Source organism: Bos mutus, chromosome X (genome assembly GCF_027580195.1).
Source record: "Bos mutus isolate GX-2022 chromosome X, NWIPB_WYAK_1.1, whole genome shotgun sequence".
NCBI lineage: Eukaryota > Metazoa > Chordata > Mammalia > Artiodactyla > Bovidae > Bos > Bos mutus.
The window spans coordinates 88,253,194-88,275,171 of NC_091646.1; the positions used below are offsets into that span (position 1 = coordinate 88,253,194).

General features: G+C 41.2%; 1 protein-coding gene across 1 annotated transcript in view; it reads right to left on the reverse strand.

The window, feature by feature from the left end:
- Nucleotides 1-21,978, reverse strand: part of MAOA (monoamine oxidase A) — an 83,554-nt gene that overhangs the window by 22,809 nt on the left and 38,767 nt on the right. The window contains exons 4-6 of the mRNA XM_005891517.2: nt 8,581-8,685; nt 7,314-7,405; nt 3,807-3,948 (exon numbers count right to left, since the gene is read on the reverse strand). Of these exons, the coding sequence (XP_005891579.2) occupies nt 3,807-3,948; nt 7,314-7,405; nt 8,581-8,685 (339 nt within the window). The remainder of the gene's footprint in view (nt 1-3,806; nt 3,949-7,313; nt 7,406-8,580; nt 8,686-21,978) is intronic.

Below are 21,978 nucleotides of genomic sequence, written 5' to 3' on the forward strand. Positions count from 1 at the left end.
GTTCAGTCGCTCAGTTGTGTCCAACTCTTTGCAACTCCATGGAATGCAGCACATCAGGCCTCCCTGTCCATCACCAACTCCCGGAGTTTACTCAAATTCATGTCCATCAAGTCAGTGATGCCATTCAACCATCTCATCCTCTATCGTTCCCTTCTCCTCCTGCCTTCAATCTTTCCCAGCACAAGGGTCTTTTCAAATGAATCAGTTCTTCACATCAGGTGGCCAAAGTATTAGAGTTTCAGCTTCAGCATCAGTCCTTCTAATGAATATTCAGGACTGATATCCTTTAGGATTGACTGGTTTGATCTCGTTGCACTCCCTGGGACTCTCAAAAGTCTTATCCAACACCACAGTTCAAAAGCATCAATTCACTGGGGCATCAGAGTCTTGCTGATCTTAATCTGCTTCTTGTTGGTTCAATATTTCTTATGAAGAAGAGCTTGAAGTATAGAGCTTGAATTATTTAAAATACTAAGTCATTCTACGTTTCCATTTTATTAATGGGATGTTGCAATCAGTTGTAAACTAATAAACTTATATAGTGATTTGCACAAAGACTCCATGAACAAAAACTGCACAGTTAAGTACAAAAAGTATCTAATTTGGAGACTTAAATGTTTTCCATAGTCATAGTAATGGCCTTTACATAAAGACTAATAGGAATTCTACATATATTAATTCTTTGATAAAATCTAGACTCAAATCAGTGTACTCTCCATTATACACTTACTTGAATCAGTCCTATTAGGTTGGTAATAGATTTTTTTTTATATACCCAAATTTGATTTAAAAGTAAACGCTAGTTATTAAGCTCTATTAAAAAGAAATCCAGAAGCGCATTTTATCTGCACAAATCAGTTACAAAGTTCAAAAGTGTTTCTTATGCTTTAAGACTCAGTTTTTAACTTTGTAAACCACATCTGAAAGACTTGGCACTTCTGCATTATTGTGTTTCATTTCTTTCTCTTTTTTTTTCTATTTTGATTAAGAGGATAGTAGAAAAAGATTTTCTGGCATTTTTATTCACTTGGTTAATTTGTATAAGCTTCTGATTGCCAGTTGCTCAGATAACAAGTGACAAGGCAGAATTCTTGAAAGCATTAAAGTTCCTTAAACCTAAGGCTAAATCTTGAATATATTGTTGAATTCTTTACTATGCTGATAGCTGGCAGATTGACAGCTGCACATTTGGCATGCTTTGATTTTTGGTTCTGGGGGTATTTTGGGACTTTATTTTTCATTGCAGATTTATTTGGCAATGTACAGTAAAATTTGTAAACTTGCTTCAAGTTTATGAATAAAGAACCACTTTTTTAAAAAAAGCATCGATTCATTGGTGCTCAGCTTTCTTTATAGTCCAACTCTCACATCCATACATGACTACTGGAAAAACCATAGCCTTAACTAGATGGACCTTTGTTGGAAAGTAATGTCTCTGCTTTTTAATATGCTGTCCAAGTTGGTCATAACTTTTCTTCCAAGGAGCAAGCATCTTTCAATTTCATGACTGCAGTCACCATCCGCAGTGATTTTAGAGCCCCAAAAGATAAAGCGTGCCACTGTTTCCACTGTTTCCCCATCTATTTGCCATGAAGTGATGGGACTGGATGCCATGATCTTACTTTTCTGAATGTTGAGCTTTAAGCCAATTTTTTCACTCTCCTCTTTCACTTTCATTAAGAGCTCTTTACTTATAACTTCACTTTCTGCCATAAGGGTGGTGTCATCTGCATATCTGAGGTTATTGATATTTCTCCTGGCAATCTTGACTCCAGCTTGTGCTTCAGCCAGACCAGCATTTCTCATGATGTACTCTGCATATAAGTTCAATAAGCAAGGTAACAATATACAACCTTGACATACTCCTTTCCTGATTTGTAACCAGTCTGTTGTTCCATGTCCAGTTCTAACTGTTGCTTCCTGACCTGCATACAGATTTCTCAAGAGGCAGGTCAGGTGGTCTGGTATTCCCATCTCTTTCAGAATTTTCCATAGTTTGTTGTGATCTACACAGTCAAAGGCTTTGGCATAGTTAATAAAGCAGAAGTAGATGTTTTTCCACAACTCTCTTGCTTTTTCGGTGATCCAACAGATACTGGCAGTTTGATCTCTGGCTCCTCTGACTTTTCTAAATCCATATTGACCATCTGAAAGTTCACTGTTCATGTACTGTTGAAGCCTGGCTTGGAGAAATTTGAGCATTACTTTACTAGCATGTGAGATGAGTGCAATTGTGCGGTAGTTTGAGCATTCTTTGGCATTGCCTTTCTTTGGGATTGGAATGAAAACAGACCTTTTCCAGTCCTGTGGCCACTACTGAATTTTCCAAATTTGCTGGCATATTAAGTGCAACACTTTCACAGCATCATATTTTAGGATTTGAAATAGCTCAACTGGAATTCCATCACCTCCAGTAGCTTTGTTTGTAGTGATGCTTCCTAAGGCCCACTCGACTTCACACTCCAGGGTGTCTGGCTCTAGGTCAGTGATCACACCATCGTGATTATCTGGGTCATTAAGATCTTTTTTTGTATAGTTCTTCTATGTATTCTTGCCACCTCTTCTTAATATCTTCTACTTCTGTTAGGTCCATACCATTTCTGTCCTTTACTGTACCCATCTTTTCATGAGATGTTCCCTTGATAACTCTAATTTTCTTGAAGAGATTTCTAGTCTTTCCCATTCTATTGTTTTCCTCTATTTCTTTGCATTGATCTCCGAGGTCGGCTTTCTTATCTCTCCTTGCTATTCTTTGGAACTCTGCATTCAAATGGGTATATCTTTTCTTTTCTCCTTTGCCTTTTGCTTCTCTTCTTTACACAGCTATTTGTAAGGCCTCCTCAGACAACCATTTTGCCTTTTTGCATTTCTTTTTCTTGGGGATGGGCTTGATCCCTGCCTCCTGTATAATGTCACAAACCTCCGTCTGTAGTTCTTCAGGCACTCTGTCTATCAGATCTAATCCCTTGAATCTACTTGTTACTTCCACTGTAAAATCATAAGGGATTTGATTTAGGATGTGTTATGGAAGCAGGGCAAATGCTGCTGCTGCTAAGTCGCTTCAGTCGTGTCTGACTCTGTGTGACCCCATAGACCGCAGCCCACCAGGCTCCTCCGTCCCTGGGATTCCCCAGGCAAGAACACTGGAGTGGGTTGCCATTTACTTCTCCAATATGTGAAAGTGAAGTTGCTCAGTCGCGTCCGACTTATAGCGACCCCATGGACTGCAGCCTACCAGGCTCCTCCATCCATGGGATTTTCTAGGCAAGAGCACTGGAGTGGCTTGCCATTGCCTTCTCCAAGGGCAAATGCTAGTAGGCAGCAAAATTTATCCCCCAAATGTCGAATTTACTATTGAAAGAGTAACCAGAAATCACTTGTATTAGAAGAATAGTCAGTTCCATTCTATAACAGGTAACATAAAATAATAACTCTGAGACACAGAATGGGACCAAAAGTCTCATGCCTGGAACAGAGATGACTTTAATGACAATTTTACAAGAACTAGATTTTTTTGCAAATTAGTTGATTTTAATAAGTGAGCTCCTCCTACATATTCTAATTTCACCTACTTCCAAAAGGAAGGAACTGAATTCCTCAAACCAAATTCAAAATGAAACACTCTTTAGTTGTGAACTTACTTTTGGAAATGAGAAAATTTTGTTTTCAGGAAACTTTTTTTTGAAATTGTTTCAAATTTAGAAATATGTTTCATGTTTCAAAATATAGAAGCAATTATTAAGATACTGCACTGGCTGAGGACAAAATCAGACATGAAGTTTAGTGTAAGAATGGACACTTCATACCTGGCCACCGTTGGTAATGGAGAATATCCGAGTTGTGCCCCCACATTGTTTCACGTACCACAAGAACCACAGGGCAGACACCTCATGGGGTTCAGAGGTCACATTGATATTCACAAAGAGAGATGCAAACTGCCGAGCAGTCCTGGTCATAGAACAAGAGTCAGGAGTAAACGCATACATGCTTCACATGACATTATCTTTAGAAACATAATTTAGTATAGTTAGAAACCATTTCTATGCCTTTAAAAAATACTCATGGACTCAATCTCTGACAGAATGCAGATTTTTAACTCTCGGGGAAAATAATTTTTTCCTGACTTGTTGGAAATTATGGGTTAGCTCCAAACATGCTAATCCCAGTGCAGTCTAAAAGGTTAATATGCTTGTCAGGTTCATTGACGATACTGTTTTCACTTATTTGAACAAACCTCCTCTCCTCAACACCTCCACTGCCCCCACCCTGGTCCAGGCAACCACTGACCCTCACCTGGGTTAAAACAGTGATGGCTGCTCCTGGGTATCCCTACCTAGTCATATGACTACATCCCCTCATGTTCCTTCTCTACATTACAGCCAATTAAGTCTTTCCACAGTCCAAAACTAAAACAAACAAACAAAAAATAAACACTCTGCTTGGTGGTGGTGGTTTAGTCACTAAGTCGTGCCCAACTCTTGCGACACCATGGACGGTAGCCTGCCAGGCTCCTCTGTTCATGGGATTCTCCAGGCAAGAATACTGGAGTGGGCTGCCATTTCCTTCTCCAACCCTTCAATGATGTTAATGGCAAAAGGCAAAAAGTCTTGTATATGGTCAATAATGTGTCTTGCACCATCAGCCTCTCAAGTTCTGTAAACTCCCATTACATCATTTCCTCATGGCATCTTTATGGTCTAGGCATACATACTGTTCACTCATTGTTAAAAGATGTCAATCTCCCCATCTTGGGGGCCTTCATAAGCTGCTCCCTGTTCTCTATACTGGGCATGGGGGTGGGCATTTCCCACACTATACAACCTTCACATCTTCCACCATTATTTGTGGTCGATTACTGGAAAATACCATGCCTCAACCATTCATCCTTCCATCCATCCCATCCACTATGACTTATTCCTGAAAGAAACCATCCCTCCCCCTTTACTATTTTTCTCAATTACTATGGCTCGCTACTGCAACATCACCCCTCCTCACCAACCATATCTCCTGTCTCCTCCATCCACTATGGATCATTCCTGAAAGATACCATCCATTGCATCACCCACTTTTCCATCTCATTCCATCACTGTGGTTCACCTGTGAGATACCAACACCCCACACCATCCACTGTTCCTATTTCCAATTCATTGTGATTTATTCCTGGAATATATATCCTCCCCATACCCTGATCTCCACTCATCCACTGGGCTCATTCGTGGAAGACACATCATTCCCCAACACCATCCATCAGTCCTATATCCCCCATCAACTGACTCATTCCTTTAAGACACTTGGACAAAAACATCCTCCTCACCATCCATCCTTCCTGACAGCTTTCCACCATTAATTGCAGGTCATTATTGGAAGATTCCATCCTGCCACATCATCCACCTTTCTCCATCTACCCCTATCCACGGTGTCTCATTTCAGAAAGATGTCACCATTCATATCATCCATCCTTCCTTTCTCCACCATCCACTGCTGCTCATTCCTTGTTGATACCATCCCCTCATACCAACCTCTTTTCCTCCCATCACTATGGCTCACTCCTAGAAGATACATCCCACCAATCCATCCATCCATACTATCTCCCCCCATCCACTGTAGCTCATTTCTGGAAGATACCATCCCCTCATATCATACTCTTCCTGTCATCCATAAACTGACTTATTCTTGGAATATACCATCTCCCCATGTCATCCACTCTTCCTGTCTCCTCCATCAACTGACTTGTCCTTGGAAGATACCATCTACACATACTATCCCTCTTTCGTCTCTCCCCCATCCACTGTAATTCATTCCTGAAAAATACCAACATCTCACATAATATATCTTTTATATCCTCCACCAATTGGTGCATTTCTCAAGATACTATCTCCACAACCACACAACCTCCCCACTTTCCTCCATCCACTGTGGCTTATCCTGGAAGACACCATCCCACCATATCATCCATCCTTCCTGTCTCTACCCATGCACTATGGCTCATTCTTGGCACATACCTGCCTCCCACACCATCCATCTTTCCTGTTTCCCCTGTCAACAGAGGCTCATACCCAGAAGATACCATTCTTACACCATCCACTATTTCCTGTCCCGTGCACACAATATGGTTTATTCCTGAACATAGTAACCCCACATACCATCCACTCTTCCTTTCTCTCTCATCAACTGGGTCATTCTTAAAAGACACCATGTTCACGCACCATTTTTCATGTCTCCTTCCATCCCCTGTGGTTAATTCCTAAAAGATACCATCCCCTCACAGCATCCATTTTCTTGTCTCCCTCATCTACTGGCTCATTCCTGGAATATACCATCTCCTCACACCATCCCCTCTTCCTAACTTCCCCATCCCGTTACTCATCCTGCAAGATACCATTTACTCACACTAAACACCCTTCCTGTCTTCCCACACCCACTATGGCGCCTTCAATGAAGATTCTTAATTCCCACAGCATCCACCCTTCCTGTCTCCCCCATCTATTATGGCTCATTCATGGAAGATGCCATTCTCTCATATCATCTATCTTTCCTCTTTCCCTCATCCATTAGGCACATTCCTGGAAGATAGCTTGCCCTCACACCATCCATCCTTCCCTGTCCCTTACCACCCTCTGTGGCTCATTCTTAGTTGATGTAGTTACAACTCCTTTATTTCAACAAGGAATCTCTCCTTCACCCTCAAGAGAGGTCAGGTTCCTCCATTTCAATCTCTCTTAGAAGTATGTAACATGTGTATAATTACAGTCTCTCCTGCTAAAAATATATCAGCTCCATGAGGTTAGGGGCCACACATCATAAGTTCACCACCATTCCTCAGTGCTTCTTCGTATGGTGCCTTCACACAGCAGCCCCAAAATGCTGACAGAATGATCTGTAACTCAGTTAGTAACACAGATTCTCATTGAAAACATAATTTAGAGTTTTCATTAATATAGACTAGCTTCCCTCTAGTTCTTCTATATTTATATGAAATTACTTTAACACCTTTCCAAATTGCTTTTGCAGCTGACCTCTGTACTATCTGAAAACACAATTACTTCTTTTATGGTGAAGCACACAATTCTTTCATTAAAAAAAAAAAAAGTTCAACTTCCTTCACATACTTTTCTTCTTATGTTTTAGATTCACTTTATGTTGAATCCTGCTCTGAGTGTCTCAAGGGCCCTTAAAGTCACTATTAATGGAAAGGTCATTAAGTTTCCCCTTAACTTTTCCTATAACTTATGAAAAAAAACTCTGAAGTTCAAGATAGGATAGGGATGATATGAAGGGAAGATAAAAAATACATTTTAAATAGTCAAGATTACTTTGTCCAGCAGATTTTTTCGATGAGATCTTTCATAGTCATCGTATCCCATTCCACTGCATGTGGGGCCTCCCATGGTGCATCAGCTGGAATCTGCAAAGAAAGGAAGGCCGACATTTAGGTCTGATGGTTACTGCCCACTGGCCTGCCAAGAGGCCCTCAGGAGAAACTCTGAAAACTGGTTTCTCTATGTTGGATGTGTGATGTGCATAGAATCCTATGTGCATATAGACAGTGGTGTATACATACACTACATATGTACACTACGTACCCAGTGGTGGGTTTGGGATGGATAGCTCTTTGGATTCTATGCCCTAATGCTGTTGCCAAAATAATACCTAAATATATGGCACCCCACTCCAGTACTCTTGCCTAGAAAATCCCATGGACGGAGGAGCCTGGTAGGCTGCAGTCCATGGCCGCTAAGAGTCGGACACAACTGAACGACTTCACTTTCACTTTTCACTTTCATGCATTGGAGGAGGAAATGGCAACCCACTCCAGTGTTCTTGCCTGGAGAATCCCAGGGACGGCAGGGCCTGGTGGGCTGCCGTCTCTGGGGTCACACAGAGTCGGACACGACTGAAGCGACTTAGCAGCATATGCACTAATATAAATTAATATGTAATTATGATGGTCATCATCATAATTATTATTGAAAGGTAATGGAAGAGGGTATGGTAACCCACTCCAGTATTCTTACCTGGAGAATCCCATGGACAGAGGAGCTTGGTGGGCTACGGTCAATAGGGTCACAAAGAGTCAGACATGACTGGAGAGACTTAGCATGCACACATGCGCCCACAACAGCCATTTTAAATTTCCAAATTAAGTTTGAGAGATGGATGTTATAGTTATTGAGTTACTGATACTCAGTGAAAAAACACTTTGAGGAAACAAATCTTCCTCCCCCTTTATTATCTCAGGTGGCATAATATATGGATAAGATCACTCTAAATAGGATTCCCAATAAAAATATGTCATATAAAAACTCAGTGGCATAGAGTTGAAAACACACAGGTACACACATTAGTATCAGAGACATGTGGGTTTGAATCCTGGTTCCCTTGTTGTATGATCTTGGGGAAATTATGTAACCCCTTGGTACTGAATTTCTCCTCGCTAAAGCAGAAATACTACCAATGTGGCAGAGTTATTGGGTACATTGGAAATGATATACATCAATGTTCCCTGTACTGTGGAAGGATATTAAACATTTGCTATTGATTTCAGTCACAGGTTAAGGGCAAGCTGAACACACACTTTACCTCTTTTCCCATGTTATCCATGGTCCGCCACAGGTTGTTGTAATCCAGATAAGCAATGGGATTCCATACTGGAGGGAAGGCACCCCGAAATGGATAAGTTTTTCCCTAAAAGCAAAGGATATTATGTTAAATTAGGATGACATTCTAAAAATCCCAACCAGTCAACCTCAGAGCCATTTTCAAAGAAACAGGATCCTCTATTGTGTCAAAAAGCTATGATGGACAGCACCTATACAAGACTCAAATTACAGTTAGATTGTCAAGAATTCCCGAGTGTCATTTTAGCTGGTTTTGACTGATTTTTTTTTTTTTTTTTTTTTTGGCTGCTTGGCTTGTGGGATCTCAGTTCCCTGACCAGGGGCTGAACCTGGGCCCTGTCAATGAAAACCTAGAATCCTAACAACTTAGCCACCATTTACTTCATTTCAGTTGTGTGACAGGCACTGTGCTACTATGAGGGAAGGGTGAATCCTCAGGAAAAGAGAGCAGGTCTAGATTCTTCCTAAGCCTTTCTTTTCTTTCTTTTTTTTTTTTTTGGTCACACCATACAGCTTATGGGATCTTAGTTCCCTGGCATGGATTGAACCCATGCCCTTTGCATTGGAAGCACCAGGGAATTCCCTTTATTTCCTAATTGAATTCCTTTTTCTTTAAAACATCTTGTAAATCTTCATAAGGTCAAAACACTGTCTATTAATACATTTTGCATACAATTTCAATTTTATTGAACAGAAACATATTCAGTATTTGTAGAAAGCCTACTGTGTGTACTGTGTGCACTGACCAATATTCAGAGCTGGATTTTTAAAAAGGGCTAAAGTAAGACTCCTGACCATCAAGGCAGGGACACAAGACAGAAGAGCATTAGCATTCATGGGCGCACACTCACACACACTCTCCAATTGAGTAAGACTACATGGCAGCCATTAAGTGACAAAGAAGTAATTTTCTTTCCAGAGTAGCAAATTCAAATAACCTTGGCAGATTATGTGATCTGATTTCTTATCTGAAAATGCTGTGTAGTAGTGCTGCAAGACAACTTTTTAAGACTCCAAATCCTTTATCATCATCACTACCACCATCACCACCATTATTACTAATAGTCATTAAGATCTTTTTCCATGCCTGGCACTGCCCTAAGCTCTTTCTATGCATTGTCTCCTGTAATGCTCACCCCAACCCTCTGGAGGAAAGAACTATTAATATTCCCATTTTACAAATGAGGAAACCAAAGCTTAGTGATATTAGCTAGAAAACAGTTAGGACAGAAATTTCCTGCTCCCACAGCCTTTTCTCATAAACAATAAGCTTTCCGGCCTCTTATATGATTGATGGAATGTTGAGATAGTTTTGTCCAAGAGACATCTTAAACTTCCTGACTAAAAGAAAGAGAACTCTGAAATGTGAACCTTATAAATCTCCCACACATCTTTTATGTTTCTAAGGAATAAAAAAGGAGACTAAGAAGCTCAAGGGTAACAGGGTCAACTTTGGAAAATGTGCAAGAATGTTCTGAGAGAAACTGGCAGACACAAAAATAACTCTGCACAGGAGAGAGACTGGGTTAAATAATAGTTCACCAGCAGCCTTCAGAACAGTTGGCTTTTGTTGCAATTCTTCCCTTAATTGAAACTGTAAAAAAATCTATATTTTATACTCAAGTAATAGTCTCATACCAAACTGATATTTGCTTTGAAAAAAACTGTTTAAGAAAATCCTTCAGTTCATTTCAGTTCAGTTGCTCAGTCATGTCTGACTCTTTGTGACCCCATGAGCTGCAGCACACCAGGCCTCCCTGTCCAACATCAACTCCGGGAATTTACCCAAACTCATGTCCATCGAGTCAGTGATGCCATCCAGCCATCTCATCCTCTGTCATCCCCTTCTCCTCCTGCCCCCAATCCCTCCCAGCATCAGGGTCTTTTCAAATGAGTCAACTCTTTTTGCATGAGATGGCCAAAGTATTGAAGTTTCAGCTTTAGCATCAGTCCTTCCAATGAACACCCAGGACTGATCTCCTTTAGGATGGACTGGTTGGATCTCCTTGCAGTCCAAGGGACTCTCAAGAGTCTTCTCCAACACCACAGTTCAAAAGTATCAATTCTTCGGCGCTCAGTTTTCTTTATAGTCCAACTCTCACATCCATATGTGACTATTGGAAAAGCAATAGCCTAGACTAGATGGACCTTTGTTGGCAAAGTAATGTCTCTGCTTTTGAATATGCTGTCTAGGTTGGTCATAACTTTCCTTCCAAGGAGTAAGTGTCTTTTAATTTCATGGCTGCAATCACCATCTGCAGTGATTTTGGAGCCCCCCAGAATAAAGTCTCTCACTGTTTCCACTGTTTCCCCATCTATTTGCCATGAACTGATGGGACCAGATGCCATGAACTTAGTTTTATGAATCTTGAACTTTTTAAAGCCAACCTTTTCACTCTCCTCTTTCACTTTCATCAAGAGGCTCTTTAGTTCCTCTTCACTTTCTGCCCTAAGGGTGGTGTTATCTGCATATTTGAGGTTATTGATATTTTTCCCGGCAATCTTGATTCCAGCTTGGGCTTCTTCCAGTCCAGCATTTCTCATGATGTACTCTGCATATAAGTTAAGTAAGCAGGGAGACAATATATAGTACTCCTTTTCCTATTTGGAACCAGTCTGTTGTTCCATGTCCAGTTCTAACTGTTGCTTTCTGACCTGTATACAGATTTCTCAAGAGGCAGGTCAGGTGGTCTGGTATTCCCATCTCTTTCAGAATTTCCCACATTTTGTTGTGATCCACACAGTCAAAGGCTTTGGCATAGTCAATAAAGCAGAAATAGATGTTTTTCTGGAACTCTCTTGCTTTTTCCATGATCCAGCGGATGTTGGCAATTTGATCTCTGGTTCCTCTGCCTTTTCTAAATCCAGCTTAAACATCTGGAAGTTCATGGTTCACGTATTGCTGAAGTCTGGCTTGGAGGATTTTGAGCATTACGTTACTAGCATGTGAGATGAATGCAATTGTGTGGTAGTTTGAGCATTCTTTGGCATTTCCTTTCTTTGGGATTGGAATGAAAACTGACCTTTTCCAGTCCTGTGGCCACTGCTGAGTTTTCCAAATTTGCTGGCATATTGAGTGCAACACTTTCACAGCATCATCTTTTAGGATTTGAAATAGCTCAACTGGAATTCCATCACCTCCACTAGCTTTGTTGTAGTGATGCTTCCTAAGGCCCACTTGACATCACATTCCAGGATTTTTAGCTCTAGGTGAATGATCACACCATCGTGATTATCTGGGTCATGAAGCTCTTCTTTGTACAGTTCTTCTGTGTATTCTTGCCACCTCTTCTTAATATCTTGTGCTTCTGTTAGGTCCATACCATTTCTGTCCTTTATCGAGCCCATCTTTGCATGAAGTGTTCCCTTGGTATCTCTAATTTTCTTGAAGAGATCTCTAGTCTCTCCCATTCTATTGTTTTCCTCTATTTCTTTGCATTGATCACTGATGAAGGCTTTCTTATCTCTTCTTGCTATTCTTTGAAAACCCTGCATTCAAATGGGTATATCTTTCCTTTTCTCCTTTGCTTTTCGCTTCTCTTCTTTTCACAGCTATTTGTAAGGCCTCCTCAGACAGCCATTTTGTTTTTTTGCATTTCTTTTTCCTAGGGATGGTTTTGATCCGTCTCCTGGACAGTGTCACGAACCTCCATCCATAGTTCTTCAGGCACTCTGTCTACCAGATCTAGTCCCTTAAATCTATTTCTCACTTCCACTGTATAATCATAAGGGATTTGATTTAGGTCATACCTGAATGGTCTAGTGGTTTTCCCTACTTTCTTCAATTTAAGTCTAAATTTGGCAATAAGGCATTCGTGATCTGAGCCACAGTCAGCTCCTGGTCGTGTTTTTGTTGACTGTATAGAGCTTCTCCATCTTCGGCTGCAAAGGATATAATCAATCTGATTTAGGTCTTGACCATCTGGTGATGTCCATGTGTAGAGTATTCTCTTGTGTTGTTGGAAGAGGGTGTTTGCTATGACCAGTGTATTCTCTTGGCAAAACTCTATTAGCCTTTGCCTTGCTTCATTCTGTACTCCAAGGCCAAATTTGCCTGTTACTCCCAGTGTTTCCTGACTTTCTACTTTTGCATTCCAGTCCCCTATAATGAAAAGCATATCTTTTTTGGGTGTTAGTTCTAAAAGGTCTTGTAAAAAAAAAATAAAATAAAAAAAATAAAAGGTCTTGTAGGTCTTCATAGAACCGTTCAACTTCAGCTTCTTCAGTGTTACTGGTCAGGGCATAGACTTGGATTACCGTGATATTGAATGGTTTGCCTTGGAAACAAACAGAAATCATTCTGTCATTTTTGAGACTGCATCCAAGTACTGCGTTTCGGACTCTTTTGTTGACTATGATGGCTACTCCATTTCTTCTAAGGGATTCCTGCCCACAGTAATAGATAAAATGGTCATCTGAGTTAAATTCACCCATTCCAGTCCATTTTAGTTCGCTGATTCCATTTGCCTTGATTCATGAACCTAACATTCCAGATTCCTATGCAATATTGCTCTTTACAGCATCGGAGCTTACTTCTATCACCAGTCACATCCACAATCGGGTGTTGTTTTTGCTTTGGCTCCATCCTTTCATTCTTTCTTAAGTCATTTCTCCACTGATCTCCTGTATCATATTGGGCACCTACCGACCTGGGGAGTTCATCTTTCAGTGTCCTATCTTTTTGCCTTTTCATACTGTTCATGGGGTTCTTAAGGCAAGAATACTGAAGTGGTTTGCCATTCCCTTCTCCAGTGAACCACATTCTGTCAGACCTCTCCACCATGATCCCTCTGTCTTGGGTGGCCCCACATGGCATGGCCTAGTTTCCTTGAAAATCCTTAAATATGCTTAATCATAGGGGGACATTAAGTATGATAAACAAATATGATAAGTATGATACCAACCAGAATAGTATTTTACCCAAGGTCCTAAAGACCCTGTGGTGTGAGCTTTGAACAACAAAGAGAGGTGGCAGGAGAGGTGAAACATTCAGCTAGTGAGAAGTGTCTAGCCTGCCCATCTTTTTTAGAAATGGGAGTCATGGAATATTTTAAAAGGAGATCTTAGAAGCCCGCCATGATGTTAATTTTTATCCTGCTGACAGAGGTACTAAGTTTATAAAAGGTGTTCATGAGTTTCTCTCTTAGCAGTGTTTGGCTTCTTTGTTCTTATTTCACAGAAAATCTCAGTGTGCTAAAGATATGCATTTATGTGGAAACAGTCACATACCTCTTCCTTTCTCACCAGTCCCTGAAGGCTTATTTACTCCATGGCCTGCTTCTAAACTAGACAATTCAAGACTACTTTCTGCCTGGGTAAATCCCTGAAATAAGGCGGTGGGAGGGCCTGGAGATGGTTCTTAGCTGGCTGAAAATTGTTTGGGAATGCACCTTCACATTATCTTAAATGTGATTCTATGCATGTGTGCATGCTAAGTCACTTCAGTCATGTCTGACTCTTGGCGACCCCATGGACTGTAGGCCTCCAGGCTCCTCTGTCCATGGGGATTTGCCAGGCAAGAATACTGGAGTGGGATGCCGTATTCTCCTCCAAGGGATCTTCCCAACCCAGGGATTGAATTCCCATCTCTTACATCTCCTGCATTGGCAGGTGATTCTATAGTTTTCTCCCCAAAGTGTCAGCTGTTTCTCAATCCTAAACCACTTCTCAGCAAGAAATGCCTTTATAACCTAAGAATGTGAGGCAGGATCTCCTAGAATACTACATTTTCCAAAGAGCATGGCTAAAGTAAAAATTAAAAAAAAAAAATCTTGGATAAAAGTAAAGTTAATTTTGTGCCTGTACTCTGAAATCTTTCTACCCTTTCTAAGTGGCTTGTAATCTCTGTGCCTTTGACACAGCCAGAGTTGTTGATGTCAAGTAGAACGCAATGTCCCTGGAATTGTGCCCCAAATACTTACGTCTCCTTGAGAAACCACATCTTCACTCTACCAATGTTCATAATAAAGGGAGACTGTTGCCAGGAGAGGATAGTTTGTTGTTGCTTTTTTTTTTTTAAGTTTTTGGATGCTTGCCCAATTAAGGCAAGGGGAAGGCGTTCTTAACACTTCAATGTTACTGAGCAAGCTATTTAATGCTATTAAATTTTTACTATGAAATATGCTATATATGATAAAAAATTGATAGTTTAAAGAGAAATAATAGAAATGAACAACCACATGTACCCCATCCAATTTGAGAAGCGTGATATCACCAGAAATTTAGACATACACCATGTTTCTCCCCAATCACATCCAGCCTCCTCTGCACAAGAGGGAGCCACTGTAGTGAATTTTGTGTCTAACATTCCTTTTCTTCCATCTCCTTCATATACATACCTGCATGATACATTGTTTGGTTTTGTCTATTTTTGAGCTTTAGATAGACAGACTAAGACACACATGAATGTCCATTCTGGAGCAGTGAAAATGAATAAACCATGAACAACACAAATCAACATGGATTTAACTTTAAAATATATCAGTGAGGGAATTCCCAGGTGATCCATTGGTTAGGACTTGGAGCTCTCAGTGCCAGGGCCCCGATTTGATCCCTAGCTGGGGAACTAAGATCCCACAAGTCATTGCAGCATGGCCATAAACAATTAAAAAAATATGCTGGTGAAAGAAGAAAGTCAAAGAATACATAGAGTTTGAGTCCATTTACATAAAGCTCAAAAATAAGAAAGGAGGACAGTTGATGCCTCCCACATCATTCTTTATTGTTGAAAGAAAAGTGAAAATGAAAGTTGCTCAGTAGTGTCCGACTATTCACAACTGCATGGACTACACAGTCCGTGGAATTCTCTAGGCCAGAATACTGGAATGAGTAGCCTTTCCCCTTTCCAGGGGATCTTCCCAACTCAGGGATTGAACCCAGGTCTCCCACACTGCAAGCTGATTCTTTACCAGCTGAGCCACAAGGGAAGCCCAAGAATACTGGAGTGAGTAGCCTATCCCTTCTCCAGGGGATCTTCCTGACCCAGGAATCAAACCAGGGTCTCCTGCATTGCAGGCGGATTCTTTACCAACTGAGCTATCAGGGAAGCCCACCAGCTTTATTGTTGGTCCCGTAAAATAAGCCAGAAAGTAGCATTTACCAATTGGCATGGTGGTGAGTTTCAGCTCTGTACTTTTAATATTTAGTTGAACAGAAGGGAATCAGTGTTATTAAAGAGTATCATAGGCCACTGAGGGAAGCTGACAAATATTTTTCTTTGATCATCTTGAAAATAAGCAGATATGTTCTGGATTGATTTAGGAACATGTCTGTGCAAGCCATATGAATTCCCTGGCACCTTTCTAGTCTCACTGTTTTGTGACTGGCCTGTATGAGAAATCTTTTGGTGGTTTAATTTTCTATAGTTCATAATGCTTTAAATAAAGAAATTATCTAAAAAGAGACCCATTAAATAGGATCGTGTTGTATTTTAAGTTTAAAAAATCATTTTTTACCTCTTCCAATATGCAGGTAGCCAAACTCTTTTCAAACATTATACATAGTGCTACTTTACCTAGAAAAAGCCATCATAATTTACAAGGAAACATCTATCCTATCTTTTTTTCCCCCTTTTTTTGGCCATGGTTTAAGGTTTATGGGATCTTAATTCCCCAGGGACCAGGGACTGAACCCAGGCCTTCCCCAGTGAAAGTGTGGAATCCTATCCACCAGACTGCCAGGGAATTTCCATATCTTATCTTAATGTATGGGTTCTCCCAAGTGGCCATCTGGTTCGTAAGACCCTCTCTTCTCTGATCTACTGACTCTCCCAGGGTCCAATCCTCAGCCTTCCTTGGCCCACCGATTTCCCTGGGGAACTCATTCATCATCTGGATTTGTTGTTATTTTATTTGCACAGCATTATGGCTTGCAATTTTCATGCCTCTTCTCCCTCTACCTCTTATACAACTTCAAGGGCTAGCAGCATATTCTTAAGTTCATGACCTCATTTTCACCTTATGCTCAGCCCCCTCTTTCAGGATTTGTACAGCTAACACAATGGGCAGTTGAGTTGTGCAATCTCATCCCTTGAAAAAGAGAATCATTAAACTCAGGTATAAATTACACCATAACATTAAGAATAAAAGGTTTCAGATGCATAGTTATGCCATCTTTCCCAAGGGACTCTAGGTATATACAAACATTACAAATAAAGCAATTAATATAGAAATAATACGAGTTCTTCTGGAGGTTCTTGGGTAAGTGAAGATAACTGACAAGGCGTTGAAAAAAATATTTTTCCTCTTTCACAAATGCTATTAACTCAAGAGAACTAGGTAGTTAGAAAAAAGATGAAAATATTACAGTGTGAAGATAAGTGGCTGTTTTTCTTTCACAGTTTTACTAAGATATCAGTCACATACTCTATAATCCATCCATTCGAAGTGCACAATTCAATGCTTTTTAGTATATTCAGAGTTGTGAAACCATCACCACAGCTAATTTTAGAACACTTTCATCAGCCCAAGAAGAAACCCTTATTCATTAAAAGTCACTCTCAATTTTCTCCCACTCCATTTTGAAGAACTGTCAAAGTATTTCGCAAAGCAGCTGCCACCAACTTACATTCCCACCAGCAATATATGAAGATTCCAATATCTCCATATCCTTGCCAACACTTGTTATTGTCTGTCTCTCTGATTATAGTCACCCTGGTGGATGCAAAGTGGTATCTCATTGTGGTTTGGACTTACACTTCCTTAATGACTAACGATAGCCAAAATCAAATCTGTCTTGGTGAGTGGAAGGTCATATTGTTGAGACCATACATTGTCTCCATCCTTGATGCCATGGATGCCATTTTGTATGTGGGCTCACTGAGCAAGTGGTAGAGGGAAGAGATGATATAATGGCTTTGTACTCTGTCAACTTGTTCAGGCCGAACTGGATTTCTGAGTTTTCTTTCCTATGTATTTCTGGTTAGGATAGGTCACAAGAAAGATTCTTATGGGAAATCTAAAGAGTAAAAGTGAAGCAGCCACTCCTTTTGGGGGTCACACACATTGCTGCTGATTTTCATGGCATGAGGGCCTGCAACTATTCCACCCTTCTGGGATCCTCCTTCAGCTTCTCCAACTCTTAGGCCAGGTATATGTATTTAGCTCTATGATGAAGAATCCTGGCTTCTGCAAGACACCCACAGCGTCAAGATCAGAGGCAACAAAGGCTAATCTGGACTACAGCTCTCACTTGTGGGTTCCAGCTTGTTCTTGCTTTTCCCCATCATACGTCTATCTTCCCTTCCTGACTGCCTGCCCTTCAAACTCCAGCATCAGATGCAAAGACTTATTTCCCCACAGTTGCTGCTGCTGCTGCTAAGTTGCTTCAGTCGTGTCCGACTCTGTGTGACCCCATAGACGGAAGCCCACCAAGCTCCCCTGCCCCTGGGATTCTCCAGGCAAGAACACTGGAGTGGGTTGCCATTTCCTTCTCCAATGCATGACAGTGAAAAGTGAAAAGGAAGTTGCTCAGTCGTGTCCGACTCTTCACGACCCCATGGACTGCAGCCTACCAGGCTCCTCCGTCCATGGGATTTTCCAGGCCAGAGTACTGGAGTGGGGTGCCATTGCCTTCTCCGTCCCCACAGTTAGGTAAGGCCAAGTCCCTATAATAAATCCTTTAGTCATTTTGCTTATCTCACTGAACCTTGACTGATGAGGCTGATATCCTAAGGACTGATCATCTTATACTTGATTATTGAAGCTTACTCTGCAACAGATGTTCAATGGTCAACATCCACCATGGGACATAAGGGCAACCCCAGCCAATGAGGAACACGGACAAATTCTCTCAGCTTCTCTGTTCTTTTTTTTTTTTTTTTAAGCTTCTCTGCTCTTGGTGGGGCAATACTTTGGCATAGTCCACACAATTTCTCAGGTAAAACTAAGGGGAACTGAGCCTCAGTTGCCCACAGCTGTAACAACTCATTAACCCTTTATTGGCATTTATTTCCTTCCCTTTTATAACCCAACCTACACTTCAGGTTCTATCTATGGAGGCTGGTAAAGTGCTATACTGAGATTTTTTGTATATTTTGAGTGATACACACTCCAGTAGAAAGTGTAAAGGGGAAATGTGTCTTATACCAAAGTGTACATAAGTTGATTATTAGTGTTTGGTGTGTCTAGTACTTGAGTGGGATAGCTGAGACATTAAGAGGACAGGTAGACAGACCCTTCTGAGAATGTTTTCTTTGGGGACCTCAAGTTTTTAGAGAAAGGTGCTCTTCACTGTTAACAGATTTGATCTAGAAAGATCAGTATCACTATCTCTAGTCTGACTCCTGGGGCTTTGGTCCCTGTTGAGGAGTGCTTCTCAACCAGGATTGACTATGCTCCCCAGATTATATGTGGCAATGTCTGGAGACAGTTTTAATTGTCATTATTGGTTGGGGGTTGCTGCTTGATAGCCTACAATGCACAGGACAGCCCCATTACAACAAAGAGTTATCCAGTTCCAAAAGTCAGTAGTGCCCTCGTTGAGAAACCCTGCTGTAGAGTAATATACATGTGAATGAATATCATAAACTTTTCCGGAATCCAACCCTTTCCATTTGCAGGATTCCTGGATTTATAGCAGAAGTTGCTCAGAATAACTCAGGGTACAGATTACAGGGATCCTGCCATCAGGCCTATTAATCAAGGGTGTGTGGGCAGGCAATCTATATTTTGAACAAATCCCACAGGTAATTCTAATATTCACTAAAACTTAGATCTTATCACATTATAGTGTTTGTGTAAAATTCTTCTTATTCATTTAGCCATGCATGCATGCATGCTAAGTTGCTTCAACTGTGACCAACTCTTTGCAACCCTATGGACTGTAGTCCACCAGACTCCTCTATCCATGGGATTCTCCAGGCAAGAATACTGGAGTGGGTTGCCACGCTGTCCTCCAGGGGATCTTCCCGACCCAGGGATCGAACCCAGATCTTCTGCATTGCAGGCGGATTCTTTACCATCTGAGCCACCAGGGAAGTCCCATAACGCTCTTACACACTTAATAGTATAGTGTAAATATAACTCTTATATATGTAATGAGAAACAAAGTTGTGTGGCTCACTTTATTGTGATATTTTTGCCTCATTGCAGTGGTTCTAGAACCGAAGCTATAGTATCTCTGAAGTATGCCTGTGGTGTGTGTGTGTGTGTCTAATTTGTTTAAACCCAGCTGGTACCTGGTAGTGGCAGAACCAGAGTTCATGTCTCCATGCTTTCAGTTCAGACTCCCCCGGCCCCCAACTCTGTGTCTCAGTCTCCATGTCGGAAAGATTGGACCTGCAAAGCCACTGAGATGGATTCCCCACTGAGAACCTATTAGGATGTACTTCCACCCCTGGAGGTTGTAGGCATGAGTGAATACTGATCTGAGAGGGACATGGTCCCAAAGATCTCACCTAGCTGCCTGGATCAGAAACCACTTTAGCTTCCTCTGAATGCACTAGAGCACTTTGTTCATTTGTTCAAAGCCCTTTGCCATTCCTTACAATGTTAAACTGAATTAAGTACATGTCTTACCATCTGGACTAGTCTCAACACACCTGAGAAGAAGGATTATGCCTCATTTCCTACATTGCCTTGTATTATAAATACCAAGGTTCTAAGAAATGCTTGTTAAATGAAGGAATAAGAGGAAGACTGGAAATCTTGCTTTTTTATATCCCATCTCCTATCACACTTAGTTCCCCTAGTCCCCAGAAAGGATCCACTCTCTTTTTATGCAAATGACCCCCTCTTTTCCCAACTCAGACAAGAGCTTCAAATGAACGCCAATTTGGCACTGATTTTTCCTTATCAATTCACAGGCATAACCATAATCAATATTACCATTGGTAGTAATTACCAAAACTAGTAAATTACCATCCAAGTTACTAGAATTCACTATGTGTAAGGTGCTAAAGAGAAGAGAAAGATGAAAGACTCACTTTCTTAGGGAACCTAAATCTCTAAACACATTTATATTAACATTTCTCACTCTGATCTTTCTGGATGCTATATGAAAATGAGTTCCATGGCCATAAATCTGGAGAATGCTGACTTACAGTTAAACAGCTTAAAAAAAAAAACTGCTAGCCCTCATAATACTTCTAATTTCCTAATGGATATCTTGGCTCTCAAAGACAGGCTTAGAATATGGAGAATTTCCAAAATTTATCCAACCAACAAACTCTCTCTTTTGCAAAGCATTTTTGGAAATAAAATTGCTTGGAAAATATTCCCTTAGGCATGCTTTCTTCATATGTTGGCTGTCACTGGTAGGGGCCTGAGATAACACAGGAAAACACAAACTAGAAAGAAAACCCAAAATAAACAGAATATTTATTTTCCAAATGCTACAAATGGGAATAAATTCTTATGCATACCTCTGCTGGACAAAAGGCACATAGTTCCACAACACTGAGTCAAACAGGAGAAGTCAGATGAAGTTGTTAGGGGAACCACTGACTGAAACCTCCTGCCCTGGTCAGGCCTGACACATTCAGGAGGCATCGGTCCTGGTAAGGAATGAGAAACTAAGAAGCTACCAACAACTGGAAGAATTGGGAAAGGTCAAAAGGAAGAAAGAGACTCCAGTCCATATGTCCTACCAACCTCCCAGAATCCTCCTCACTGGAATCCATCTTGGCTGAGCAATGTGTGTGCCACCAGGAAGGACCCTGAGCCAGAATGATTGGCCAGGGACAACCCAGAAACTAATCCCATCACCATAAAACCCAAGATTTCGAGCCATGTGGCAGAGAGGTTCTCCTGGATTCCCTGCCATTCTCTGCCTGGGCGCCCCTTCCCAATAGTCTCTCTCTTTGTCAGCATGTGTGTCCTCGGGCAATTCATTTCCAAGTGTGAGACAGGAGCCCATTCTCGGGCCCTGGAAGTGGTCCTCCTTCCTGCAACAAATTCACTTGTACATCTAGCTAAAACTGCAAGGGCTCTGTGTTGAGTCTCAGGTCTGGGTCTCTGCTCCCCTGGGAACAGGGCAGTACAGACAGAAAGTACAGCAGAGCAGGTTGAGAGGGTCAAGGGCAAAGCAGAACTTCTTGCCAGATAGGCTGTTAACTGAGAGCTTTCACTTTGTGTATCCCAGTGACCATGCAGAGGCAGCCCTGTCCCTGTACTGGGTGGAGTTTCGTCTGTGATGGCTCCTGCACTCAGGCTGGTAGAGATGTGATGACGGCTTGCAGTGGGAGGGAGGGTGGACCAGAAACCATCAGATTCCTAGCACAATCTCTCCAACATCTGGACATCAGAAAAGTATTTTTAAAAATTCTACCAACCGGGGGAAAGTCACAGATATTCAGGACTTCTCGGGTGGGTGCCCAGACAATTATGTGGACTAGTGAGTGACTGCACCCACGGCTTGGAGA